The 17791-nt window shown below is 38.2% G+C and overlaps 1 protein-coding gene across 1 annotated transcript; it reads right to left on the minus strand.

The window, feature by feature from the left end:
* Window positions 1–462: 462 nt before the first annotated feature.
* Window positions 463–947, minus strand: LOC129243151 (uncharacterized). Its single transcript, XM_054880319.1, has 3 exons — window positions 914–947; window positions 637–852; window positions 463–569 (listed from the first exon to the last, which is right to left on the minus strand). The coding sequence occupies exons 1-3, from the start codon at window positions 945–947 to the stop codon at window positions 496–498; spliced, it is 324 nt and encodes a 107-aa protein (XP_054736294.1). The 3' UTR covers window positions 463–495.
* Window positions 948–17791: the final 16844 nt, after the last annotated feature.

Consider the following 17791-nt stretch of genomic DNA (forward strand, 5'->3'; position numbering starts at 1 on the left):
TGCATATGTATACATGTATGTATGTGTGCGCTCTTTCAGCGAAACATCCACTTGACCCGCACGCTGGTCCATATTTATGTATGTATGTCCATAACCTATAGGCGAAGCGCTGGTGCAAGAGTTTGAACGTTGCCCTTTTGCTGTAAGTGTATTTATGTTCGTGTGTCCATTATTGTTATGTTGTAATAATAATATCGTAAAATAAAATTTTATTACATCACGTTTGACCTTCTCTGTATTTTCTTATGTTTCGTTTGTTGTTTTATGTACATTTCGTTGTGGCTTTAAAGTGCTCGTAATTTCTTTAAAATTCAACACGCAAACATTACGTGGAAAAGTGCGCTGTTTTCTGCTTAAGATACAAATAAGGAGACGGCAACAAAACAATTTTAAATTGAAGAAAAGAATGCATTTATTACATGAAATTAAAAGAGACAACATTCAAGATGCGTATACAATATTCGTAAACCGCATTTTGATATTTGAGCTAAGCATTTAATTTAAATTAAGTCTCTTTACCGCCCCTGCGACAGTGGAACAAGAGATTTTTTCGCATTTTATGATTGTAACTAAAGTGGAAGTAAAACAATTAAATGATTTGAGAGTACACAGGTCGTATCTTATGTGGCTACTTACGTTCACAGACCGCCCACAACATATCACAAAGCGCCACATTGCGCCAGCCCTCGACGCGCCTGCGGCAATCCTGGTTGAAAACTCCCAAGCTGTCTGTGGGTAGAGCGGGAGTCCTTTTGGGCGCAGTTTCGCGACAGCGTCGACTGAGTTGCACACAAATTTGTATATCCAGCGGAGTTCTGCACTCGCTCGCTGCGTTGCAGAGGGCAAACAATACTGGAAGGAAATTACGATAAGAATTGGTGTCTAAAATATCCCTTGAGAAGGAGAAAATTACCGGAGAAAGAGAAAATTAAAAACTGTATCTTCATTTTGACTTTTGCTTTTACAATGATTCGAATATTGATTGCGTTCGTATTTATGAAGAAATTATTTCACCTTTGTAGAACTTCAAAATACAAGCACACATACATACATACATATGTTTCAATGAAATAGGGTCACAGATGTTTCTTCAACTAAATGAAATGAAATGAAGTTTTTCTTTTGTATTAAAATGTTATTCAAAATTACATAAATATATCAGCACAGTACAATTATAATGGTGTTTACAAAAGGTTAATTGTACAACGGAAACAATTTAATAAGGGTGTTTGGCCGAGCTGCTCCTCCTATTTGTGGCGTGCGTCTTGATGTTGTGCCACAAATGGAGGAACTTACAGTTTCAAGCCGACTCCGAACGGCAGATATTTTTATAAGGAGCTTTTTGCCATTGCCTGCCGAGGGGCGATCGCTATTAGAAATATATTTTTCTTAATTTTGATGTTTCACCGAGATTCGAATCTACGTTCTCTCTCTGAATTCCGAATGGTAGTCACGCACCAACCCATTCGGCAACGGCGACCGAATACAAAAAAGAGCAAATGTTGCGAAAGATGAAACGATTTTCAAAGAATATCCGTAAGTTTTTCTCAGATTTTCCTGAAAATAAGGAACAGAATTAAGGAAGTATTTTGCTTTAGAAGAGAGTAATAAACTCAAATTCGACATTTAAAAATAAACCCACAAAGCTCATTTACAGTTTTCCTTGGTTAGAGCTTCCCTAACTTGACTATTTCAGTTCAAACAAACAATTAATATTTTCAAAAGAGAAGACGAACTCATTTTTACCTCAACAGCTGCAGTAGCACACATAATTAACGCATTTGAGGAATCGGAAAGTTTATATCTTATCAAGGAAAACCTATGCAACCACTCCGAATAAATGCTTACAGGAAAATTTGATGGGGCGGCATCATTAGATCATTTTGGCTTGTAGTCAACAGTGAGCGTTAACGCGCCAAATTAACTGATTTTTTATTTCCTCAAATTGCTATGAAAAAGCCTCTCATAATAAACCATCTGCCGTTCGGAGGTGGCGTCACACTGTAGGTATCTACACTAGTCTCCCAAAATTGGAGGAGAAACGTTAATTCAGTAGTTCGTTATAGACACAAACAATTCTAGCGCACTTTGTTGTGAAAATGATCAGTTTTTGACAAGTTAAAAAAAATCAAAAAATTGACAAAATATTTTAAGAGTATAGCACAAAATATTACACTAAATTTTTTGCAATTTTTAACATTTTTATTTCATTTAATACGATTCATTTAATTTCAAATTCATATTTCATGAAATAGAATTCTAAATTTTGGTGTTCAATTACACTTTGTCTTTTATTTATTTATTCTGTTATCTTAGACTCCATCAACATTTACATTCCTCTAACCTTCAATCTTAATGTTGGAAGCATTTTTATGTAATAGCAGAATATTTGTCTTGGTACTATTGATACTCATTAGCCACATTCAAACTGGTGCAATTCCAGTCACTTTCGAACTAGTATCACTTGTTCCACCAAATATCAGGTCAGGAACTAGAATTCTTGCTGAGTACTAGTTTAGAAGGATATCATAAATATACGAATTTTGCACATACACACGTGGATTCATATGCTTACGAGTATTACAGTTTACTTTGCAACATATGCATGTATTAGTTGAAGAACATATTTCACCTCAAGTTTTTGGCAAAAGAAACACGTTCACAATATTACTACCCTCTGAGGTAACAACCTAGAAAATCATCGTTACAACTAACCCCTGAATGTCACTCTACCCCTTAAGCATCATTATTGTTCCGTACCCACTTGTCATCTATCAAATATGCTAATCCGCGTGTAATGTGCGAAAAATCCATAAAAATGCCCTCGGCGCTTTACTTGCATCAACCGTCGCACAGCTTTGGTGGACTCAGCGGCGCATAGTTCAGTGTCAGCGAAAAAGAGTGTACATTTTTTTGGAGTTCACCATTCCCAAGTTTCATGTAAAATTCGAATTTTAATACAAAATGCACTTCCACTATGTCACGCAGTGTTCCCTTGGTGGTGGAAATTTCGTTGCTTTTAATGAAATTTTTTCAAAAGCGAAATACCAATGTACTCATACATACATATGTATGTATAAATAAATAAGTATGTGCGTATGCATTTTAAAGTAGCTGGGCATGGCAATGCTATCCAATCAGGAGAACAATGAGAATTGCCATTGCTTTGGTAAATACAATGCCCCGGCAGAGCGATTGACTATGAATGTGCCGGCGTGTGGGTGGCTGCGTTTGGCTGGTGAATTGCAACACTTGTCGTTCACGTATTTTTGTTGTTAGTATTGTGCTTTGTTGTCACGTATTGTGCACACACAAGCTTCCTCGCTCAAAATACTTTCCCCTCATGCTGCTCATTGCTCATGTTTATAAAAGTAATTTTGCTCTAAGGTAAGGGTTGTTTGGGGAATTTTTCATTTCATTTCGAGGTTTTATGAAAACTAAGAATTTTGTCACAGACGGTGGCGTGAAATTTCGGAACGAATTTTCAAATGGAATTTTTGAATCGCTGGTGTTGTTTGTTTTGTGTTCTTTGAAATTATTGGAATTCGTTGTGTAAATTTTAAAGATTTTGAGGGTAGCAAAATTTAAGATTGGGCGAACATATTTTTTGAATATAAAACATAGGGGTTTCTGCATTTTTGAAATTGTTGTGGATAGAGGCGAAGCACATGCTATTACTTATCATTATTCTGGCTTACACAAAAAAAAAATTATTAATATCTGAAAATAATTAATTAGGTTTAAAAAATATTTGAAAATATTTGTTTTGTAAATTTCTGTTATTTGAGATTCCGTGCTGTCTTTTAAACAAATCTTGAAGTATTTTATGTGCATAATATTTGAAATTTCGTTGTTTGTACTAAGTGGCACGCCAATACTCAAACGCAGGAATTATGTAAGTGTTTTTTTCCTTTAAAAAATATAATAGAAAATAGTTTATCCTGATTTGTTTCGGACATATTTCGGAATGTATGTCACCTAAGCATGATCTTCAAAGCCACCTTTTTCTTCTGTGGTTTCGATTAATCAGCAGAAGTCCTTGTCACGGTTCTTCCTGTGCTTTCGGTGTCATCATCATCAGCATTGTTTCCTTCAATCTCTAGCGAAACAAAGGGCACCAACAACACCTACGCACCATCTCGTCCGATTACTAGATACCGCCTTCACTTGCTTCCAGCTTATTCCGAGTTAAACCGTCTCGCGATCTACAGTTTTTTTTCCAGATTTCCCTTGGCCTGCCAGGCGTTCTTTTTCTCTCTGCGAGTGGGCTCCAAGCTATTGTCTTCTGCGCTATGTTACTGTCTTCCTTGCGTAAAGTGTCACCAATCCAATTCCGTTCCCACGACAGTCGGTTCTACGTAACCGAAAAGACCTGAATTTATATCCGGCCAAGGACTGTCACTTCAGCAGTATTCCACGTATATGTATGGGGAATGTTTATGCTGCTACAACGACAACAACAACAAAAACAACAGCAACCAATTCACTTCAATATGTGTCTTCAAATCCTAATGCCTAGCGCCTCCATGCTTGCTTTTTCGAGCAATTCCTTGCTTGACATTATTTTTGGCCAGAAAACTCGGAATATAATCCTTAGACAGCGGTTGACGAAATTCCGAAACTTTTGCGACAGACATTGCATAATCTGAAAAGCTAAGATCAGGCCCGCATATTAAATTGCCTCTAATGTGAGCTCTACCAGCTCTGCAGATTTTTTTTCATGAAATAAGAGTGACTTACCATTTCCGTCAGTCCTCTGTCATTACCTGCATATGTCAAGTACATCTTCCTTACCTTTTCAATTTCCAAGCACCTCTGTAGTTAATTTAGCTTTTCTCTAAATTATTTTGCACACATCCTTATTTATTTTGGCAACCTGTCTTCCAATTTTGTCTTTTGCGTTCATTTTATGCAAACACAGCTCTGTCAAATGAAAATTGCTCCTTCTTCCCCACGTTCACACCTGTGAAAGTTTTCTCTGTATTTGTATACCATTGCAAAGGGTAAACTTTGACGCCATTTTATGCTTTACTTTTTCACACATTTAGATTTGCTACTCTGCCACTTTGCGTCGTAATAGTTGATTGATAAAGGTCACACTATCTGTCGTTTTATGCCTCTTTCTCTTCTTAACGCCACTTTAACATTTTCGAGTGAAGGTATACAAACAAAGCTGTGGAAAAGGTGAGCGATACCCCCCATTTTGTTGTCAAATACAAACTGCCAAGCAACTAATCAAAAACTGTTGACATTTTCATATGTCAAAGGCGCATTGCAAAAGCAAAGGAAGCGGCAACTTTATTAACATCACATTATTAAGCACATATTTAAAGTTTTATATTGCAAAAGAAGACAGTTTGACTTTTGACAGTTTCGCTGCTATAAGGGTTGCCTCTGTCTAGAAGATATTCTTCTTTTTCCCTGTATTGTACTTGCGGTCATGTGTTTATTTGGTTATCAAGATCTTTGACATGTGTCAATGTTGTTGATTTGTGCGCGTGTTTCCATATCCTCACAGTTTCTCAACGACCCCAACGTTGCCTCTGGCATTGCCATCATCATTCCATCATTCAAGAACGGAAGCGAAAGCTGTTAGTAGCAAGTGCCATAAGTAATGAGAGTGGATGCATTTTGGGGAATATAAAATTTTACCGAAATCCATTCTCTTCCGGTTGGCAATGAGGAGTGCGCTCTTTCAAAAAGTGGAGGTGGAGAATTCTATTATCCTGTTGGCACGTGTCTTATTATTGCACGAAGAGCGAGAAATGTGGAAGTGCGGTTTGATGCCTTGGGTTATGATTGTTTGGGAAAGATATTTACTACCTTTCTACTAACTATTTCGGTTTATCTGATTTTGACGTCATCATCGAAAATAAAATTAATTATTTATTATCCGAAGATGATTGAAAGCTAAAAGTTTAGAGGTCGTTTAAATATGCAAACAGCCGCGCAAAAATGTAGTAGCACAACATTTTGACCCGTTTAACTAATGGTCTATGGATAAGTTCGTGCGGTTTTACAACAGATGGCGTAACTTGATTATTATTCCATCGATCCACATTTCCAAACATTCATTGGAGAGCTACTGTCGTAAGGCACAAACGTCAGTATAAGTTTTTTATTTGAAGCGTAAACAACAATATTTTTACCACACTTGAAAATGTCGAATTTCGTGCCAAATAATGTGTTTTTGCGGGGAATTCTTTAATATGAAGAAAAAAGCAGCCGAAAGTCATCGTATCTTGGTGGAAGTTTATGGTGAGCATGCTCTAGCTGAGCGAACGTGCCAGAAGTGGTTTGCACGCTTTAAAAGTGGTGATTTTGGCCGCGCCGCCAAAGTTCATGGATACCGAATTGGAGGAATTGCTCGATCAAGATCCGGCTCAAACGCAAGAAGAGGTTGCAAAAACTTTGGGAGTTGATCAATCAACCATTTCCAAACGTTTAAAAGCCATGGGAATGATCCGAAATTCAAATTTCGAAAAAAAAACCGCACGAACTTATTCATAGACCTATAGTTTTCTTGCTTTCTACTGTTCACTGTTTTATGAAAGTATAGCTCATTTTTCAACAAAATTATTTGAGTTTCAAACTTTATAAACAAATTAGAAAGAATTTCTTCCAAATTTCCAACCTTTTAATCAGATTCTTAGAAAAGTTGTTCGCACGCAGTTTTTTAGCGCATTAATTTTGGTACAATAAAATGCAAGTTTGAAGCTGCTAAAAAATCTCGCTGATTTTTTTCCCTGAATGTTTCCCCTGTTTTGCATTTTCTCCATATAACAAATCCACGAAATTTTTTTGTATATCGGGATGTTTGTTGGTAAGTTTAGTAAGTGGTAACGCTTTTAATATTAAATTTTACCTACTCCTCTATGCTTTTGATAGCTTTTCGAATTTTGACGCAAATTGTGCCTCATGTATCGATTGATTTATGAGTACTCGTACTGTGGTGTGAGTGCTCGGTTTTTATGTTTTCTCATACATGTGATTGGAGTTGAATTTTTCCAGCTTTAAAATAAAAAAAAAATAAATAATTGGCGCGTACACTTCTGTAGGTGTTTGGCCGAGCTCCTCCTCCTTTTTGTGGTGTGCGTCTTGATGTTGTTCCACAAATGGAGGGACCTACAGTTTCAAGCCGACTCCGAACGGCAGATATTTTTATGAGGAGCTTTTTCATGGCAGAAATACACTCAGAGGTTTGCCATTGCCTGCCGAGGGGCGACCGTTATTAGAAAAATGTTTTTATTAATTTTGCTTTCACCGAGATTCGAACCAACGACCTCTCTGTGAATTCCGAATGGTAATCACGCACCAACCCATTCGGCTACGGCTTTAAAATGGTACGCCACAAATAGGAGAAGAAGCTCAGCCAAACATCTAACAAAAGTGTACGTGCCAATTATTAATTTATTTTTAAAATGGCATTATTTTTCTTAATGATAAAATTCGAATTTATAATTGACAATTACAATTTTATAGAGCTCTAAGCATAAACACTTCCTCTGCATCTTTCAAGGTCTACGACAAACTACACTAGTTCACGTACATATTTGGTTAGCCTGACAGCCCCAGATGGAGGAGCAAGGAATGACATCAACGTAAGAATTCAGAAAGCAATGGGTACATTTTGTGGCCGCCCAAAATGCATTTGGTATTCGAAACAATTGAGTACAAAAACCAAATTATGATTCTTCAATTCCAATGTCAACTCTGCTGCAGGCTGCTCTACGGCTGTGAAACATGGTTAGCGTCCCGAGAAACATCGGACACTGCAGACATTTGTCAGCATATGCCTGCGTAAAATCTTGGGAATCTGGTGGCCGGAAAATTGGATCTCCAACAAAGAATTTATGAAGCGGAGTAAGCAAAAAACCCATCAGGAGAAAGAAAGTGAACCTGGCTTCGTTCTAGCCACCCTTGGAGTATTCGAGAAAAGAAGATTTCTTGAAATTTGAGCTTTTTCGACGATAAAAGGCATCGACTTAGTGTAGCTACATAGGGATAATGCAGCGAGTAAAGATCTAGTGGCCTCCCGGGGTAGGCCATGCTGTACGATTGGATACAGTATCTTGTTTTTGCAATTTTTTTTTGAATTTCAAGATTTCATTGAGAATATAAGCAAAAAAAAAAAAAAACAATAATGAGCGCGCAGAATTCAGCCGAAGTTCATCATCATCATCTCATAGCAGTTATAGCTCGGGGTGCGCCAGTGCTTCCTTCAAAATCGCGCTCCATACGACTCGGTTGATTGCGTCGCTTCTCCTAGCGTTTATCTCCAATCTGCAACAACATCATCTGCGTGTCTTCTTGGCGGTCTTCTTTTTAAAGCGCATAATAAGAGAGTTGAGTCGTCCATCCTGAGTAGGTGTCCAAACCATCTCAGCCACTGAGCTTTAGCGAAACGCACAATGTTTTGAACTGACATCAGCTGTTCGGTCTCCTCATTCTGATTCTGATGGGATCTGCTTCTGTTAATTAGATACCACAGCTTCCCTTACTGGGCCAAATATACGTCTTAGCATTTTATGCTCAAGGCTGAGAAGGTAGTCCCTTATCTTAGATGTGCGTACCCATGCTCAGAAGCCATACGCTGCTACTGGTCTTATTAGCGTCCTGTAGATTTGTAACTTACACGACCTCGATAGTAATTTAGTAACTTCTATTAGCAGCTTGTAGTCTATGATTCACGCCGATTAGGCGGTCTGCAGTGCTGACTTTTGTGAAAAATGTATGAACCGACCTCCAGGTTTTTCGACTTTGAACCTGAATTTAACACGTTTCTGTTATAACTAACGACTTGAGCTTGCAGGTAGCTTCCTAAAATTGTATTTTTTATCGATTTATGAATATATCCTTTTAAAAAGGATAATCGAACAGGACGAAAAAAGGCTAGGTGTCCAACGGAGGGTCGACTTGAATCCCACTAGCTTTGCTTTAGTTATCAGCTCTGGCGTACAGTCAGTAAGTGTGCATTGGTTATTCGCAACGATAGCGAGGCCGTCAGCATAGCCGCAGATTTGTATGCTTTTCGTGAAAAAGGCAGCTCTAGGGTCGATATCGCTGATTACAAAATTTAAAACTAGGTTAAATATAACAGAGAGAGTCACGCCTATGATAACATCAAATGCGTCTGAAGCTTTTCCTTGTATCACCAGCTTAGATATTGTTCCCGGCAGGATCATTGATACCAAAGACGCGTGTTTCTTCGGCACTCTTTGCCGGTGAAGTATTAAAGGCAGTTTGTTCCTATCGATGCTAACAAAAGCTTTTTTAAAATCCACAAATAGCCAGTGAGCGTCAAGAACGGGTTCATAAAAAAGTTACTCGAAGTTACAGGCTGAACCTGGTAATCTATCACCATTTACGTATTCTTCTATTCATTTACTTCTTATCGATAGCCGAAAAGAATAATATTTTGCCTTTAGAGCAACTGTTTGCAATGTGCATGTATGTATGTTACATACTCATACATACACATCGTCCACCACTGTAGTTTTTCATCTAGCAATTTATAGCATTGTTCCACAGACGCAATGCCAGGTTATTGGTTTAATAATGAGCTGCATATAAAATTTACATTTATATTAAAAATACCAGCACTTCTTCAATGTCTGCATACAAATACATGTAAGTAGATCTCCGGCACATACACACGCACACACTTCAACGTCAGGGTACATCAAATCAAGCAAAATATGAAGAAGAATGTTACGCGGTTAGCCAGTCGTATCCTCCCCCATAACTAAAGCCGCAGATTATTTGGGTTTAATTACGCCTCATATATCAATGCATTCGAACGCCCTAAAGCCGGCCGAGTCACAATGTGTGCGATGGCGCCCCACATAAGCGAAGTGTTGCATATTGTGCCGCACCCGTTCGGGCTGTTACTAGCGACGTGGGCATTCGCCACACTTCATAAGGTTACTAAAAACACTTTTAACCCCCAAAAATCTAACACTTGCACTTGCAGCTGGAACAATATTTGGGGGAGGGAGAAACTTCCGTATAATTTCCCTTTGATTGCAATTACTTCCTAGTGTTGCACGAACACACAATCGCGCCAACTCACAGTGACTTACATGCCATCCTCGGTTTGTGGGGGTGGTTGGTTGGCGCAAGGATGTCGAGCGTAAGTGTTGCCAATCGCTGATGCCTGAGAAGTCTGTTACAATGAATTAATAGAGGAGTTGCTGTTGTTTTTGTTGCTATTCTGCATTTATTTTGTTGCAATGTTGCAATATATCTTTGAATTAAATTTGACGCATTTTTCCCGGTTTAGCTGTGGCCAAGTTGTGTAGAATTATTAGATTTTATTTCTTGTATTGCTCACGAGTGAAGGGCGGTGGGTTGAGTGGGTCTATGGATGGGGAGACGGCTTCAAGTCTCTTATGCCAATATGAATGTATTTGGAAGTTTGTGGTGAGTGTGCGGTGTCGACGGCTGTAGCAGTTGTTTTTAATTTTGTAAGTGCCTGCTTGCCACAATATTTTCTCTTGGTTTCTGCATGCGCTCGCTTAGGTTGCTATTATTTTGGGGTCGAAATAAATGAAAAACTGCTTGCCAACAACAAACGCAGTGCAGAAAACGCTCTGCTTTGTTTGTGGTCCATAAAGGGTTTGAGCCCGATACCATATTTTCGATCAACTGACAAATAAAGTAATTTGTAACACAACATTTTTATGTGAAGGGGAAGCGTTGAAGTGGAAATTTATGAAATTAGCTTGGGGAATTAAAATGAAAAGGATTGAGATGATTTGGGACAAAAGAAATTTGTATTCATTTGCATGTAAAATATTTGTAGATATAATTTTTTTCAGATTTAATTTCATTTGAAATCGTAAACTTGAGCTTTTGTAGCTTTTGAAGCTTTTGAAGCTACTTAATAAGTTAATATCCTTAAGCTCCGGTTGGAGCGTAGGGCCAAAACAACGTTATTGAAGTCGCTAATGTTGTTAACAGGTTGTCTGAGATTACTCCAGTGTGTATTGGAGTCATACGTCACCAGGAGGCCTTTGTTCTACCACAGTTTCTTGCTCCTTGCGAATTACAAGAAACGACAGCTCTGCAGACTTCGCCGTTATCTTTGTGCAGTGCATGGCCTATCCAACTAAATCGTCGGCATTCATTTGGTCGAATTCCAATAGGCCCGTATTAGAAGTTATATGCAGCCACCAGTTCATTAAGATTTTGCGCCGTTTTGGCAGTGATGCCATCCTTTACTCTCACGAGGACATCAACCAGCCGGGCAGAGGCAGTTTTCCCATTAAGGGACCGGACATTCCACGTGCATGCCCTCAAATCATAGTTCTTAGTTGGTTTGTATGGGCCGTCATCAGAATAAGCAGTTCTCACCCAAGGCTTTGTTGCCGTTTTCATTGGGAAAGCATTTTTACGTGGCGGGTCCCAAACCCAGCGTACAACCAGATATCCTGGGATGCTTCGCCTTATCACATTAGCTCGCTCTCAAACCGATCGCCCAGGCCACACAGAACCATCCTCCGACCGAAATAATATTTGCTTGAGTAAATATTCAATTCTATCTTTGCCATTTGAGTGATGAAGCTCTCGCTCCACCAGCCCATTAAGACGCAGTGTGAACATCAATAATGTGGCTTAAAAATAATAAACCACTAGGAGCCGCTAATCTGCTAGGCCAGCTGTTCAAAGTCGATCAATTTCCATGTGATAAGTCTTATTAGTATTGGTGTAGAAGGTTTTATTGGTAGTAATGTAAAATATTGCGGACAATAGTCAGCGAGGTGATTAGTCCTTAAGTTAGAGTTAGAGTTAGAGACATTCATTGAGGCGAGATTTGGCGATATATAATACTTGACAACTTCTTTATAGCGTGCAAGATAGTTGAAAAAAGAACTCTCTGCAAGTCATGATGTTGAGAAGATTAATGCTCCACTTTCAAAGCAATTATTTAAGCATTCGAATCAACTATTCCATAGAAGATCCAAGGAATTTTCTTTAGAGTTAACATAGAAAATGTAGTGAAGAATTGAACGAGTTGTAAGCAAATAGCAATGCAAATAAATAATTATTTTTCTTATACAAGTTGATGCTCTGGAAAGATTCTTCGATCCATGTGTGGAAAAAGATAGCGAGATAGTCCACGAGACCAACTTCCGAAAGACTGACCAACCAGGCGCAACTTCACAGGGCAGAAAATCAACTAGTGAATTTTCTTGTTGTTGGCTAAAACCTGCAAATGTTTGTGGAACCATCTAAACAGAAAATGAATAGAAATAAAACTGCTTTGCAAATTGTACGCGTATAGGGATGAAATCCCACACAATCGTCAAACTCTAATTATATTTGTAGCTGGATTGCATTATCGCTCAACTCAGCTTATCTGCAGCCACAATGCCATTAATATTTTGTTTGTGTACCAAATTATCATTTAGGTAGTTAATTTGGCAGTAACCATCAAATACCTAATCTTGATATTTTCATTCTTCGCCGCCTTTTTTCAGATAGTGCCCTTCCAACAGCAACACCTCCGCCTATCACATGTCCGGCAACATTTTGCTCACCTCTTTTGATAATTCCTGTGAAACCGATGATACATAAATAGATTCCAAGCAATCGTTTTTCTTTGTTGCCCGCTCAAACGATGTCAATTTTCAGTTTCTTTGAAGATAAGGTGTACCGCCGCATATTTAGATGGCTGTGTGTGTGTGATTTCGTATTTGTGAAGTTGGCTCAGCTTATGTTACAATCCTTGAAGCGTACCGTCGCATGGCATCCTGCTGCGTGTAAGTAATTTCTCGTCTATGTTAAACTGATCCTTTTTTACTTTTCTCATCATGTCCATGTGCGCACAGCGAATAGGGATTCTGAGAATATTCGCTACAAGAACCTGTTGATCTTCTGCACTTGTCTCCTTTCCGCCTAAGAAGCGCAGTGCACATAGGAATGTAGGCGGCTACGGCCTTAACAACATTAATTTTGCGGTCACATGGAAAGACTTTTGGTCACTTGATGCCTTTTTGTTTTTGTACAAATGTGTGTAATACCATCCGTGAGTTTTGTGCTATTAGATATGCCTTTTTAAAATTTAAATTGTATGCCTTGAATTTACATTTTTTATGCCTTAAATTTAGATTTTCTGTATTTTTATTATTTTCATTTGCTATTGCAGGTATGGAAGGGATGCTGAGCTTTGAGTGAGTACGAGTAACATACCTGGAAATTTTATGCAACAATTTATTATTATTATTATTAAATTTGTATAATAACAAGTTATACAAATATAAGTAGGTGGCAACACTAGCAGCATGGCTGTCTGATAACAAAAAATGTAAATGTACTTTAAGTAAGATCTAACGTTAAGTAATTATTTAAATGCTTATAACTAAAATAAGCAGAGGTAAATATAAGCTAAAATTTTAGATCCGTCCTAACAAGTCGTTGGCTTTTAGACATTTTTAGACAGTCAGCATATTACTTGCAGATGGCTCTTTAAGAAAATCAAGTGCGTGAGAGGATCCAAAGAATAGTTGTCTGGAGGTGTGTAGACTTCAACAATATTGTAGAATGTGATCTAAGGTTGTGGTTTCGCTATAAAAGGGGCAATTGGCTAGCAGCGTACGTTGGAGGAGGTGTGCATGTATGGGAATAGTGTGGCCCAGACGTAGGCGCGAGTATGGTTTGAGAACTTTTAATGGACGGTCGAAAGGAAGTGATATTTTTGATCTAGATGAATTTAAGAAAGCGTAGTGGTGGTGGTAGTTTTTCCAGTTATCTAACAGATAAATGCGCCGGTGTTTTGTAATTTCTAGGAGGATGTCACTTTTAGAGTAGCATTTATGAAGCATTGATGGTAGAGTAGAAACGCTTCTTGCCGCGGCATCAGCCGGTAATTGCCGGTAATCCCAGAATGTCCTGGAACCCACACAAGCTTAATTTTGTTTGGATAGCTTATGAGTGTATTTCTTATTGTATTTATATGAGTTTGATCGTATGTTGGACAGCCGATGGCATTGATTCATGTGACTGTCTGTGCATATAATTATTTTGCCTTTAATTGGTTTGGTATAAATGGAGGATTCCAACAATGCCACTGTTTCTGCTGTAAAAGCAGAGCATATTGGGTGCAAAAAACCATGTTTGATCGTGTCCCCGTAACAGCAAAATATGTTGAGATTTGGGTTTTCGATCCATCTGTAAATATAAACTTCCATCCCTGTTTGGAGTACTTTTCTTTTTCGGATCTAAACAGTGCTTTGTAAATCTCCTTCGCTGTATGTTCGTTTGGTCGCTGCAGCGTGTTGATAGCAAATGGAATATTACGTATCGTCCATGGCATTTCAGCTGTGCGGTGGGGAATGGTACCCGGCAGTTAAAGTCTTCTTTGCAAGTTCAGACATTTGGCTAGAACGGACATAATTTTAGGTTCCCTTTTTCTTGAAGATGCGTTTCTGAAATTTTTAATAAGATTGACATTGCGGGCGAAAAGTATTTTTGGTAAAAGTTTATGAGTGCTGTCTTCGATTCGATCTGGAATCTTTGGCAAACCTGCTTCCCCAAACAAGTTTCGAAGTGGTGTATCGAAGAGAAGTAGCGAAGGCAAATATCCTAACACCCTTGTGGATATTTTGCGCTCCAACATGGACATACTTAAAAGTTGGACTAAGAGTAGTGGACTCAGTATAAGCCACGCATAAACTAATATAATTCTCTTTACAAAGAAATATAGGCTTCCTCTAAGGGTGTGGAAAATTCTCTTGAGAGAGAATGTCAAGTATGATACTTGGTACTCATAGGAAACTCACGTGGAAACCTAATATTGAGGAAATATTGAAAAAGCAAAAAAAGCAGTCGGTATCAAATGGGGGTTACATATTAGCGCTATACTTCTATAGTTAGCCAATCTGAATATATGAAATATTTATATGGTGGCCATTTGCTCAAAAGACCAGTTACGCCAAAATCATGAGTAAGGTCTAAAAAATGGCTTTTTTATGCATCTCTGGTGCTTTATGGACTACTTCAAACAAAGCGCCAGAAGTGCTAAACAATTTGCCTGCAGTATATCTTGTAGGGAAGCACGTGGCCCCGCCTCGGCGCTTAGACTTAACAGAATGGCGCTATGGAAAGACCGGTGGTTTGGCTGCGCCTCTATTATGAAAGCTCTGAATAGTCACAAACAAATTAAATTTCTACGCAGATGGTTCCAAGTTGGCGATGAAGTATTTTCGAAAGAATTAAGACGGGAACTATCCGTTCGACCGCCAGACTACTGTAGCGCCTATCTATCTATCTAAAGTGTCAGAATCGTAAAGTGGCATGCCGTACGCGCAACAAAAAATATTATAAATATATTATAAGGAGCATTTCATAATCATAAGACACCCCTAATTTTTCAAAGCATTTTAATTTATAGATTTCAGAGGAAAATAATAATTTTATATTGTACTTCGATGAAAGTGAAAAAAGTTATTTGTTTCATTACAGAATTTAGAACTTCTTTTAATACATAAAGAAAATTTTTCGCAAAAACGTATTCGAGGGCGTTTTAAAATGATAAGACACTGTTTAATTAAAGTTATCGTTTAACAAAAGTATACTTTTTTCTAATTTTTTTTTCTGTCGTCTAGAATATTTTAGTATTCTATGGAAGCAGCATTTGCTTTAGCGACACAAAATAACCTTTTTTCATCGATTCTGGTAACTTTTTAAGTAAATTTACATCTAGAGAAGCCCATTCTGCCTTAACTGCTCGTTGGTGTTGTGAAATTGGCGATGGTTGGTGTAAACTCTTCTGACTAATATACCCCAAATATTTTCTATTGGGTTTAGATCCGGTGAACACGCCGGCCAGTCCATAGTTTTTATGGAACAATCGGTCATCGGCCTTGTTTCCCTGCTTACGTGGATTCGGGCGTTGTCTTGCTGAAAAACGAAGGGCACTTCTCGATTATTCTGAATAAAAGGAAGGATACTATTTTTCAAAACGTTTTTGTAATCCATACTATTCATTGTTGCTTTCGATGTAAATGCACTTCAAACCATAACAGAACCTCCACTCTTGCGCTAATCTCTTAAATAATTTAAAAAACTATCGGGTCCATCAGGGTTCCATTTTTTTCGCCCGAAAATATAACCTTTTTAAAAAATAATATGAAATTGGGCAACATTGTCTAGGAGTTTTTCTGCAAACTGAAGACGCGCCAGCTTGTGCCGTGGCAAAAGATGGGGTCCTTTTCTTATTTTTGATCATTTTAAATGATTGCATCTCTGGAATATGCGCCAAACTGTTGTTTTTGAAACTTTATTTTGAACAACATCGGCCAAGTTGGAGCAAGACTTAGTCGAGTTAGAAGCTTTTCTTATGATTGCTCGGTGTTCTCTACTTGATAGTGATAATTTTCTACCAACGAGCTTCCAAATGTTTTAATTCTCAGGACTCCGTAAAAAATTCCGGGTAGCACAACGATTTCTGCCTGTTTTTTTTTTTGCAATTAATTTGATTGCCAAGCCTGAACCCTTGTAGGTCAAAATTTTTCCCCGCTCCTCTTGTGAACCCCTCGGCATTTTAGGTTAAAGTGAATAGAATTATAATTAAAGTCATCCAAAACAACAATCAGCACCTTCTGTCTCTTCAGAAGCTTATTTTCAAGATCAAATGTTGCTCAGGAATGTCGGGCAGCCCTAAATGATATTAGTTTCGATTTCAAAGTCAGCCGTTTTTGGGATATGGGACACAGAGGTATTAAGGGAAAATGTAAAGCCACTGAGCTAGCCAGGAAAGGTACTACTCTTCAATTGCTCGGTCATAGAAGTACAACTAAGACACCTATCGCCACGAGTAAACTAATAATTAAAAGCAACATTATCCCACAGGTCATTAGGACATGGAGAGATGAAGGCACATGCGTAACAGTGGGCTACTATGGCCGCAAATAAATAATGAAAAGACAAAGGAACTGCTTAGTCTTTCAAGAGAGGATATCTCGGAGGTCGTGGCTTTTATAATCGGTCACTGGCTATTTGGCAGGCATTCCTTGAGACTACGAGTTTTCTTCCATGAAAATTGTAGTAGAAGTTGTAGAGATGAGGATGAGGAAGACACAGTTGAGCACTTCCTTGGCAATTGTCCAGTCTTAGCTAAAATCAGCGCAGGTTTTCTAGTGAGATACTTTTTCTATTCTCTTATGGAACTGTCTGGCGTGGGGATAGAACCAATCATGCGCTTCATAAGAGCCATAAAATGGTACCACGAAGAAAAATAAATGCGATTCCCGTGTCGCGCTGTGGTATTACAATAGACCTATAAGGTCTATGTGAGTTTGCCGTACATACCGACTACCACCACAGCCCAACCTAGCCCCTTCGGTGGTCCACTGTAAGTATTAATTGCCTTGTAAAAAATATTTAAAGTAATTATAGTCACTTTATAGCGACCACACTTGGATATTTATTCTAATTTAAACTTAATTTTTTTTGTCGAAGAAGCACATATATACGAGGTGTGTTCAAAAAGTATCGGGAATTTTGTGTTTTTTCAAAAATTATTTATTTATTCATTAATATCTATTTTGTCCTCTTCAAAGGAATCTCCATGAGATATTATGGACTTGTGCCAACGCTTTTTTCAATCTTCGAAGCACTTCAAAACATAATTTTTTTTATCCTGTTCAGCTATTCCTTCAATGCCGTCTTTATCTCGTCAATCGTAGCGTCGTCCTTTCATGGGGCTCCTCAGTTTCAGGAACAAGAAAAATTCATAGGGGGCCAGATCTGGGGAATACGGTGGCTGTGGCATCATTAGGGTGTTGGT

Source organism: Anastrepha obliqua, chromosome 3, assembly GCF_027943255.1.
Source record: "Anastrepha obliqua isolate idAnaObli1 chromosome 3, idAnaObli1_1.0, whole genome shotgun sequence".
Classification (NCBI taxonomy): domain Eukaryota; kingdom Metazoa; phylum Arthropoda; class Insecta; order Diptera; family Tephritidae; genus Anastrepha; species Anastrepha obliqua.